General features: G+C 36.9%; 2 protein-coding genes across 2 annotated transcripts; both read right to left on the bottom strand.

Annotated features, from left to right (window-relative positions):
* Positions 1 to 4,291: 4,291 nt before the first annotated feature.
* On the bottom strand, positions 4,292 to 5,550 carry LOC109033945 (major facilitator superfamily domain-containing protein 9). Its single transcript, XM_019046808.2, is given in 4 exon segments — positions 4,292 to 4,493; positions 4,495 to 4,950; positions 4,952 to 5,085; positions 5,088 to 5,550. Coding segments are annotated over 4 exon segments (1,224 nt in total). The 3' UTR covers positions 4,292 to 4,322.
* Positions 5,551 to 5,641: 91 nt separating this feature from the next.
* On the bottom strand, positions 5,642 to 11,093 carry boca (LDLR chaperone boca). Its single transcript, XM_019046809.2, has 5 exons — positions 10,819 to 11,093; positions 9,342 to 9,416; positions 7,709 to 7,869; positions 6,973 to 7,117; positions 5,642 to 5,994 (listed from the first exon to the last, which is right to left on the bottom strand). The coding sequence occupies exons 1-5, from the start codon at positions 10,972 to 10,974 to the stop codon at positions 5,962 to 5,964; spliced, it is 570 nt and encodes a 189-aa protein (XP_018902354.2). The 5' UTR covers positions 10,975 to 11,093; the 3' UTR covers positions 5,642 to 5,961.
* Between the last annotated feature and the right edge of the window lie 1,004 nt (positions 11,094 to 12,097).

Genomic DNA, 12,097 nt, shown 5'->3' with positions numbered 1-12,097 from the left:
TCCCCCCACTAAACGTAAAGGTTACTTTAGATTTTACACCCTACTGATAATACAAACTTAACCGCAATCAGCCCCCGTCCAATTCTTTTTAAAAAGTCGAGAATTTTCATTGTAGCTCAAAACCGAAATTTTGATCAAAATTTTTCGAGCTGTTTCAGTGATTCTCAGCAATAAAAATCCCTTATAGGCCATTACTAGAAATGGAAGTATTTCTGCCAAACGGAACTATGTGCATTAAGACGCATGAGCTCGGATGTATCGATTGATCTATCATTTAAAGCTATAGAAAAGGATCGATTATCAGGGTGTTCGCAACGAACGCCTAATAATCGATTCTTTACCATAGTTTTAAATGGGAAAATATCGATATATATTGAAGCGCGCCACGCCACTGATAACAGGGCTCAATGAGCCCTGGCTCGCGTCGTAATGCACATAGTTCCGTTATGGCAGAAATACGTCCAAATGACCTTAACAAATCCTCTTTCCGGATTCTCTTTTCGCAGGTGTCAATAGCTTTCTTTTAATCACAAAAATAAATTTCTGATAAATTGAACTACATTTTACAACCAGGAAATCTAATGTCTTGCTCATCTGTATAACCACTTACGTGCATTGGGAAACTAGTGGTACGTACGTTGTTTCAAAATTGAGCCAGAAATTGTAGTTCGAAGGGAGGGGCGGCGGCATCACATGCCAAGCATCTCATTGGATTCCTAAGAGAATTTTTGGCACGTCTCGTCAGATGCCACTACTTGATCCAAAAGTTCATTATTGCTAGTAGAAAGTTCGCAACGCTGAAATATAGTTATGTTGGTTTTTAATACTGAGAAATAACAAAATGACGGGTCCCGTCAATGAGTTTAAATGAATTGATTCGTAACCATAATATACTTAATTATATGAATGAAGTCATAGAACGCATTCTAATCAACACTTCCTCTTTTCCAAAAAATCAATTAAGATGCCAATCGCTACTGCGAAAAAGTGCAGCTCACGAGCCAAAATTAAGCGTGTTAAAAAACCGATCAAAGTTTTGATAATGTTGTAGTCCTTCATCAGGCGTTGTCCTTACAAAAGCGGGCCCGCTCTTGAACTATATTTTTTGGCACTCGTGTACTCCAATCAACAGTGCCTGTTACTCAGGGTACTGGTATTATCCCCCTCTCTTCCCAATGATGACACGGTGGGGGGGGGGCGGTGTCCTCCATCGAAAAATTTTGGAAATTCAGCACATCTCAGAAGTGCCCATTTTGATGATGTACCAGCGCTATTTTTCCTGGTATGTCATGCAAATCCTCAGTTTCTCGTCTTATCATTTTATAAAAAAAAAATCCCTACCTCACCGAAGGCACTACAAGTTGAAGGCCGAAGCACTCGATGATGGCTTAAGTCAAAAAATTGCGTTGCAATGTTCAAAAAGCTTTAATTACACGGGGAAAAAACAAAAAAAAATAAACTTTGAAATTTTCAAAATCTTTGACTGCGTGAAGAAAATTCATACAAACACGTCATGGTATTACTCTCCCTATATATAGGGAATAGGCACTCTGTTATTATCGTGTCTGCAACTGAGGAGTCCCGTGCATCTTCAATAAAATGAGAAAAGCGCGAAAGTGCCTTCAATTTTGAACATGCAACACGCACACCCGTGGAACACGAATAGTTGCATCAAGGGGCTGCAAACAACTCGCAATCACACCCATCGATGGTCAAAGTACATAGCTACGCATCCATCTTGCAATGTTTCAAAATTTCCGCTCCTATTACTGTTTCTTCAAAGAGAAACAAGCCAGCTTGGTGGCTTGAAATTCCTGCAGGATATTCTGTCGGGTGAAAAGAAAAATTAAGGATTGAGTTTTTAAGAAATTGCATGGACGCGTTTTCGAAGAAATACTGGAGTATGACAGGAAGTCTGCAACGTCGCAAACGGAAATACGTGGTTTCGCACTTTGGCCATCGCTGTGCGGTGAAATTGAAGGCGAATCACAAGAAGACGTCCTTTAATTTTAAGTTTATGCATTGTTTAGTCCATTGGTTTCTATCAAAGGTTACGGAGCGAGATACCATTTATTTTTTTCTTAATAGATTATTTCTTAATTTTTTTTGATCAGTTAAAAAAGTAAGTTTCCAGGCAGGGCCGGATTTACTTACTTGCCGCTCATGGGCCGCCTGTATTTTGCCGCCCCTTCTCATTCGCTTTGAAACATCAATAAAAACCATCAAGTGAACGTGCCGGAGGGGGAGGGGTGCATAAGACGCGTTTACTCGTGTTGGACACATTTCTTGCGAAAGCCCTGTCAGCACTACTGGCAAAAGTTCACGGAACTTGGCGCGAAATGTACCTAAGTTCCGTAAACCTATCTCTGTGGGGACGAGGCCTTTTTCATATGAAATGAACGAACAAATTATGAAAGAACAAACATAAATGTGGTTTAATAAATTTTAAATCTCACCGCCGCGCCGCCGGCGCCGCCCTGCCCGCACTGTGTTTTACACAATGCATGAAGCATTCATGCAGTCTTGTAGGCGCTATGCGTTTCACGCCGCTCGCTGCTGACCGCAGCGACCGCCAGAGTCTTTGACGCAATGCGTGAAGTATTCATGCAGTCGTGTAGGCGCTAATATGTGTTACATGCCGACCGCCGCGCCGCGGGTTTCTCCTTTTCATCTCAAGTTGCTCTCTGCCAAATTCCGTGTTCGGTTTCTCTCTTCGTCTTAACTTGACTAATTAAAGTTGCTTGTCTATTGTATCACAGAAATACGATAAAACTAGAGGTATACGCTCAGGAAATGAGATATGTTGTCACCTTTTCTCGTTTGTAATTTACTTTCTGAATCCGATTTTTCTTCACAGCTACATTTAAGAAAATTGCAAACTTTGCCGCCATGGGCCGCGGCCCATATGGCCACCCCCTAAATCCGATCCTGTTTCCAGGAGCGGTGAAAATATTTCTACGAATTTCTACGGCGAAATGTGTTTTTTTTTTTTTTTTTTTTTTTTTTTTTTTTTTTTTCTGAGAAGGAAAATATTTCTCCAGAGAAAAAGAAATTCAGCATTTTTATAGGTGAAAAATAATTTCTTAACACCTATTTTCTTTTCTTTCCGTAAATATAATTTTATTTCTCAGGGTTACGGAAATGATGCCATAGATATTCGCCCTCTGCGGTTTGTTTGTTGTCTATGCGGCGAATTGAAGGCGCGTCCCGAAGTGGACGTTATGTTGTTGCAAAATTTCTTTTAGTACATCATTAAATCACCTGCAGTCACCTGAATAGTTGCGAACATTTTCATGCAGTATTTCCACAAAAATCTGATCTGCAATATTGACAAGGAAAAGACGGCCGTAGAGATTGCTGAAGAACAGTGAAAACAACACATCTTGGCAAAAAAGTAGCATCAGCCTGTTTTTGCAAGTTTCTCGACCTTCACGAAGAATTGATGCAATGTTATATCGCAATGTTACTTTTCCATTTCATGAGTAATGTTTCTATATTGATGCAATGGCTGCTTCAATATTTTCTTGGATTTTAGGGTATTGAGACAATATTTAAAAAATATTGCTTTCAGGGTGGGAAGGTGACTAACAGTGGCAAGGCAAGAAGTATCGAGTATTGATGTTTTCCTGTCTGAAGCTGTGATGGGAAAGAATAGATTAGGAAGGTGTTTTGCGAACACCCTGTTTATCAATCCTTTCAATAGGTTTGGATAGCATATCAATTGATACAGCGCAAAGCACACCACACCACTGGTGACTAAGGTTGAATTTTAAAAGGCTGCTGAGCCAGTCCGAAAATAAAACCAAAAGATATGTGAATGCTTATTACCTACAACATTAAATAAAGTATCTCGGGGTTTTTTTTTTTTAGTTATTTTTTTTTAAGATACGTACAAACCTAACACAACAGAGAATTTGCAGATGTCTGAAATTTGATGAATTTTGTGTTGAAGTGGAAACTACTGAGTGAACTGAACACGAGGATACCCTTGGTTCATGAATTGAACAATTATTGGAGAAGACATGACAAAATGATCTAATCTGCTAAAATACGTGTGTTTAAATGGGAAATGTCGCCAGTTGACGTCACTAGGCAGTGCATTTTATCACTTTTAAATCTACTTTTACACTATATCCCATATCAGAAAAAAATTATAAAAAATACTGTAAAATCAGCTCTTTCAGCACTTTCAGATGAAGCAATAAAAAATTTGCATGCAAATTCTTCATCCACTTGATATAGTATCTCTTAAGATGTTGGCTATTGGGTTGGGAGGAAATTACGGACTAAATTATGCAAAATAAACTTTTTATTGAAAAGTATTATTCAATCTTACTCTGTATTTTGTTCTTACAAACGGATTTACAAAAAATGGCTGCTAATCCACACAAGAGGAAAGAAATGAACAATACTGCCTTGTAACCATAGCTATCAATGACAAAACCCGAGATGAGAGGTGTTATTAGTTTGGCAACTGACATGACACCATTGATATGCACCGTTGAGTGATCCTCTCTCAGAGGAATCACTGTTCTCAAACACCATCTCGATTGTAACAACTCTCAATAAAGAATGGCTAACAAACAATGGAACTAAGAAAAACATAAACAAGGAAAATGAGTGAACAAACGTCAAAAAGAAAAAACTGATGCTCAGTAAAATTAATAAATAATAACACCGCACTATGCTTGACTCTGCGATATGAACGTACTTAAAAGCGAAACCAGCAGCTGCGCTTATGAATCCTTGGAATGAGACAGTGTAACCAATTGTTGACGGTGACATTTCGAAGGTCTCTTTCATGTATGATGTGTAGTTGGAGAAAAACATGAATACTGATACTCCAATGAGGAACCTGACTAGAAAGACCGGATAATGTTTCTCCCATTTAATGGAAATTAATTTCATACACGTCAACTTGATTTGCTCAATGACAGAGGCATTAGAATTTTGCACTTTCAAGTTTTCCTTGGAATTCTTTCACAAAAAAAATAACTATAAGGGAATTGACAATGAATAAAAAACTGGTAATTGAGCAAACATACATGAATCCATTTTCTAACTCAGCAATGTGTCCCCAAACGAGGGACCAATGACAAATCCTAGAGATGTAATAGATGTGAAAAGTCCATACGCTTCAAGCTGCTGACTTGGCGGGGTAATGTCAGCTATGATTGTTTTGCATAAAATCTGTGTGCTTTTGATAATACCAAGAATAAACCTGGAGAGCAGAATAAAGATAAATGCCGTAGAGTAGCCTAGAAGTAGGTAACATGCTGAACAAACGAATAGAGAGAGAACCAAAACATTTTTGCGACCACTCACATCACTCCAACTCCCGATACATCCACGCAAAACAAATGGACCTGAAAGCAACTGCATAAAAGAATACACAGACCCTAGAAGTCCTATTTGTACGTGTGAGATGCCTAAAGATAGCAAATGTGTAGACAGAATAGGTATCACTAAACTTACACTGAACAAATCTATAAGTGAAATCAAATAAACTAGATACAGCTGTCTTTTCCTACTCTCTGAACTCTCACTCATTTTGAAGAGTGTGCAGAAAAATTATGTGCGGTAAGAAGATAAATTCTAAAATCCAGATGGATCAAATAAAAAAATGATCTGAAAAATTCAAAACAGTGGCACTCATAATCAATGGTTATTGAAAAAACAAAAGTTTTTGTAGATCACAGACTAGATACTTAACCTACTTTAATTTTTACAATTAAGGTTAATTTTACCGCAGTCGAAAAAGTCACACACATGATAAGACTTTCAGATCATAATTGGGAAGTGACAACACGTTGACACAGTTCACACAAAAAAAAAACACAATAAAAAAACTTGGTACAAGAATTAACATCCAAGTAGAATTTGAAAATTAGCCGGGATGTCTCTAAGAGAGAGAACCACTTCTTAAATTAAAGTTCTAGAGCATTGTTGCCATCTCACAGCTTACAGTTCCGATTTTACGGAATCTTCTGGTTCCTGAAAAAAGATGAGAAAACCTGATGATTAATATTTGAAGATTTTTATAAGTATCTTCCCACCAGCAGATTACATGTGCAAAAACTGAGAAGAAAGAGAAACAAAATAAAAGTGCCAACGAAAAATTTTTAAAAAAAGGAACTGTTCTAAGGAGCACAGAGGATCAGTTCGAATACCAGCAGATAATAATTTTCCTCATCAATGGATAAATTATTGAAGGCAGTCTTACAAACTGTTAGCCCTCTTTAATAATTAACAAGAATAAAATGAAATTATATTTACACAAGTTGTCTGTATTTACATGTCTTGCCAAAAAGTTTTTGGTTTAGGATATAGTTGCTTTTACTGTGGTAACATATACAGTTTGATTAGAGTGCCCTTCAAGTGGCAAAAAAAATATACCTAGGGATGCAGATAGTTCTTGACCTTCCTATTTTTTTAAACCTGCAATCAGGACTTTTCCAAGGTTGCATGTCACTAATCGCAACCCGGTTGTGAGGTTCAGGAGTTTTTGCACCCCTGCATACATTTTCCTAGTTTAGGTTTTATCCTTTGAAAAATGATGTGACAGTGACTTCCAACTCTGTCAGTAGCTGTTGTGTGAACCATACACAAGCGCAGACAGATTTTGAAGATGTAGGTAAATTGGACTACATCTTGCGATTTGGAACTATAAAATTCTAGCCCGGTTTAAAAACTACGTATGTGCCATTAGTTTCCCTATGCACAAAAGTGTTTTTCCAGAAGAGCCAGAATTTATAGTTCCAAATTGCAAAATGCAGTCCAATTCTTTCTGCAGTTAAATTTTAATAAAACAGGAGGAGAGTAGTCCACTTTATATTCAACTGTTAAAATTGATTCAAAATATTGACGGTCAAGTAAACTTCATGTGAGACTTACGTTTTACCTCAGCTCAAAGAAATAAAGTTTAAAATGCGTAGACTGTGTACAAAAAAATTAAGAGTGAATTGTACTTACAACAGCGGAATATTTTCCTGGGTAACTCTTATTTTCTATAGTTACTTCTAGACATCTTTCTTGTTCTATTAGAAAGTCTTTAGCATCCCATGCCAAGGAGCCATCTTTGAACATGAGAATAACCCTATTGTCTGCGACTGGATACCTGTTAGGCAGAAATATAATGTAAGACGATTGGACGTTAGACGAAGAATAATTCAGGAAAATATGGTCTTTGAAGAAAACTGAAACGGGGAAAGTAGGTAGTGACTTAACTATACCTACCTGTGAGGGAACATAAAGGTACTGAGGAAAGATTCACATTAAATTTTGAAAAATTCTTCCCTCAAGTTAAATCAAGTAAAAAAAAAATAGACAATGAAACAAAAAGAAAATATACATTTTCATTTTCATCACAAAGGAGGGTTGATACTCCTAGTTACTAGAATACCTTTTTTAAAAAAAAAATTACAAGAATTTTTTTCAAAAATTACTAGTGAGTACTAAAAGTTGAAGTGGTGAAAAGGTGCACGAACAGGTGCATTAACAAACTTTCAACGCGTGTAAGTGACTATATTTTTCAAGACATTTTTATTAACTTAAAAAATCTGTGTGTTCACTTCCCTCCCCTTGCATATTGTAAAGGCTGACAATCCAGTCATGGAGACAAAAAATGCCAAGCTTAGTTGCACAGCCATACTGAGGCTCCAACCCTAATTTAAAAACACTATGTAGCCGGATGAATACTATAAATTACCTTTCTGTCTGAATGTGGTTGTTCCACAGACTAGTCTGCCAGAGCTTCGTTATTTTTTCTGTCTCTTCTGGAGTAGGGTTTCCAGTGACGGTAACGAAAACCATCAAAGTCCTCCCTTTTTTAGACAGCTTTAGTATGCTTTCTGGGTCATTACCTTTGATCTGAAGGAAAAAAAAGAAAGCAACAATAAGAATGGTATTCGCATATTTTCAAAATAAAATAATTCATGGCGACTCAAACAAAAAAATCGAGCAACATTGACACACATGAAGAATTGTTAGGCGTTTCCTAAAAATCATATGTACAAATCAGGGGACAACGTATGTCCATGGCTAAAGTAAAGAATTGCATATCTCAGATTGCAACGCTGTAAATTTACACTCATGTGTTAATCTCTTAAGAGAAATTAGGACACTCTTTCTATAGAAATTTTTGGTGATTTTTTTTTTTACTACCTAATTAAAAAAAATCAGACAAAATCGCAAACACAAGCTGCACAGCTGTCCTGGTTAGTTGGTTTCCATGATTTTTTTACTAAAAAAATCAATGTTTTGGATGAACTTTAATCAATGTCTATGTTCTTTGGATGGTCACATGATTCATGATGGAGATGAATTAAAACAAAAGACTTTTGGATTAAATTAGGGCCGAAAATAATTTTTACTTAGGTAAAAAGATTACTGAGCATATATGGATACCTCACATATTTTTCTCTTTGACAAGCCAAGGGAGGTGAGAAATATTCATCGTTGGGTGTTTTACCCATTTTCATTTCTAGCTGGCTGGGAAATATCAAAAAATGATGAATGTTGCGTGAACACAAATATTTTATGACTTTAAATAAACTACCAAAAATTGAAGTGAGGGCAGTGGAAGGAGGGAAGTTATTTCTTTTCATGTTTTGTTTTAAAAAAAAAATTTCTTCTTGCTTAGAAAATCATAAGTGCCTACTTGGCTTACTTAAGTCAGTTTGGGGGCAAAGTTAGAAGAAAAAAAGGTTCCTTAAATAGAGTTAGGTGACAGTTTTCTACAATTAACGCGTTTAAGATTTATTTGAGACCTTACGGAAAATGCATAAAGATGAGCAACTTTATCTAGGAGTGAAAATGGTTCAAGTTGTTGTCTTATCAGGTGTGGGATACATAACAATTCAAGGAAAATGCAGCCCATTTAAAGTAAAAAAAAAAAAAACCAAGTAAGTAAGACAAAACGAAGTATTTTGATGATAAACACGGAAAAAATTAGCATGGGTTAGGGGCTGGATTCGCCTGTTACCTAACTACTGGCATCTCCTTCCCATTCAAAACATGAGCCCGGGGGAGGGGGGGGGGGGGGGGGGGGGGCGGTGGCTTCGTGAATAGATGAAATTTGCTTAGAAGAGGGAGAAGGCAAAACTTCAAAATACTTTCGAAAAATGGCCTCTAGTTAGAAAAGATAGGTACCCCAAAAAAATATTCAATCTCAAATGAAGGCAGGGCGGGCAGAGGGTTGCCACCCTGCATTTGAGGTGAGCTTGGTGGTCTCTCGCCTTGTGGGTCTCCTTACACAAATACATTCCTCTTTAATAGGCAGGGTGATTACTTCTTTACTTACTTTGAAATTTTTTGTAAATAAGTAAAAGCACTTTACTTACTTTACTAAAATCTAGGGCAGGCTGCGGTCTGAGGTATTCAGGAAGTTCGTCCGGTTCCAGTGGCTCCTCGTCTTCCTTCACAAGAAAAAATGAAAATGAAAGCAATTAGATCATAAGGAGACATGCTGCTTATGGATATTCCCTTTTGAAGTTACAAAGACAGAAACAATGCAATATTTCAAAATGTTAACGATGTAAAACTTAACAAAACTGTCTAGATTGATAGCAGTGTTAGAATGACTTTTGAAGTACTGTAAGCTGGGGCAGAGGAAGGGAGGAACAAAAGGTAAGTATACAGATTGTTTCGTTGTCTCACGACACCATTATCAACCGCTAAAAAAGGACAAAAATAAAAAAGAAATTTAAATAAAAAGAAACCAGCACAACATTACATGGTGATGGTAATGAAGGACTGTAGTCTTTCAAGTAAGTTATGTACATCAGCGTAAATTAAGTGAATTACACAGGGAATTAGTCAACAGACCAGAGAGGGGGAGAAAATAAATAAGCATGGGTAAATAAATTGAAGTGTGAACTGACATTAAGAAAAAAAAAAAAAAAGAAAAAAAAAACATGTACCTAATCTGAAAAAACTACTTAGTGCTTCAGTGTGCTTTTACGGTACCTGCTTGGAGGCATATGCGGCTGTACACCCAAAAAAAATAAAAATAAAAAAAATAATTAAATCTCACGATTGACAAGGTAAAGCCTGAATTAAGAATGAATACCTAAAGGTTGTTTGTGACACGTAAAAAGGTAAATTTGATGGCAACTCTTTTCCAGTCAGATTTTTTTTTTTTTTTTTTTTTTTATTCATCAAAAATCAATGTATTACCTATACTGATTAATTTTAATAAAATTGTTTTGATCTTTGATAATTTATGTAAAAATTTCATTTATTTACTTTATTTTCTACTAGTTGTCAAATTTGACATAGCTGATAGATACTCTTAGTTTCTTCTCTTAAAATTTACTTGTCTAGCTACTTACTTACCTCTTGCTTCTTGCAGTTCTCTTAAATATTTCTTCAACTAATAGATAACAAAAAAGAGTATAGACACTTACAGTCAATACAATTATGAGCTACGCTTAAACTCATGATGGATATAAAAGTTCATACCCAGTAAAATTGAGATGTGAAGAATGGAGAGCAATCAACATTAAATCGTCAATTGTTGCTACTTTTCTGAATTGTTAAAATGCAAGTTGCATAAGATCATTTGGACAGAAGTACTGTATATACAAGATAGGTCACAGAGAATGACACAAATGGAAAGTGAGGAGTCAATATCTAAAATTAGTGATACTTGAAAAACATTTGAGGAGGGCAGAGAAGGAAGACAGAGAAGTCATGCGGCAAGACATAAGTGGCATGCAAGAAACGAGACGAACAAGTAAAAGATCCCACCTTGACAATTCTTATGAAAAAGATAAGATAATTTTAAATCATTGGATATGACAAGTAGGAATTATTTACCTCCCATTGATCTAACAATCTTTCCATGTCAGCGTCTGAAAAGTCCCTGATATCCTTCTTTGCCCAGTCGGGTTTTTGTCCATCATTGGCTTTTTTACACTGACACGCAATGAGCAAAATCGATAAAACTAGGACAAGCTTCATCCTGAGCAACATTTTACTTACTGAAAGAGTTTTGAGTCGCCAGTGTTTTAAGAATTTACATACAATTCATTACTGATAAGGGCACTTCACTTTTGTTTACGGTATTTTCTTTCCTCGGCATTAATTTAGGATGTTTACTTTTTGCAGGCAAAGACCCCCTACGATGTGCAGGCAAGATGGCTGCGTCGCGCGACGGGAACTCAGGGCAGTTCTAGAGTACCTGTATAGGGAGAGTAGCGACAGATCGGTTCATGGAGGGCTTAGGGCCCAAAAGTGCAGCCACCCTTCTGAGCAACTTCTAACACACAAAATTTCACTGCCAGCCTACAGATTTCAATTCTAACCAAGATGGCTAAAAATGTACATAAAAGAGCGTTCTTTCGCAAAAATAAGTAAATTTATGCAAAAAGTAAACCAAATACATGCTTTCTAAACGACGGTTCGTAACAATTGTATTTGTAAATCGCTCTGGACATTCGAAATTCATAGGTTGGCTGCCCTTTTGGGCCCTAACTTTATTCGCGGAGGCATCGGTGAGGGCCTGATGGACTTTCGGAGTTTTAAGGCCTCTATAGACGATCAAATTCCCGAACCAATTCCGATCAAAGTAGCATCAAAGTGTCGGGAGTCATCAGTCTGAAATTCATAAATTTGCTTAATTTTAAAATGAAAACTTGACAGAAACGTTTCCTGTGGCAGGAAATGATGAATGATGGCACTCCTGTCTGATCTCACTTTGATCAAAAAAGTGCGGCCCGTCAAAATTTGATGGTAGATGGTGACCACCAGTCATCAGCATGTCTACTTTGATCGGAATTGGTTCGGAATTGATCGTCTATAAAGGCCTTCAGATCTGTCGCTACATCTCTATTACAGGTACTCTAGGCAGTTCGAGCTTCGAGCACTCTCTTCCCAATACCTACTCTAACCCATCCTATCGTCCGCCGCCTCCCTACCCCACCCAGCCCAGCTCTCCCATCCATTTCTTAGAATTAAAAATTGAAAATATACATATTAATTTATTGATACTATCATATTTCCAATGTAAGTGTTATCTTTGTAGGTGATGTTATTTATTTACACTCCCACATTTCACCTCTTGATGCCTGATTGGTAAATTTTACCACTTTTTGGA

The sequence above is a fragment of the Bemisia tabaci genome, chromosome 8 (genome assembly GCF_918797505.1).
Source record: "Bemisia tabaci chromosome 8, PGI_BMITA_v3".
NCBI lineage: Eukaryota > Metazoa > Arthropoda > Insecta > Hemiptera > Aleyrodidae > Bemisia > Bemisia tabaci.
This window is presented reverse-complemented; position numbering and strand designations above follow the sequence as displayed.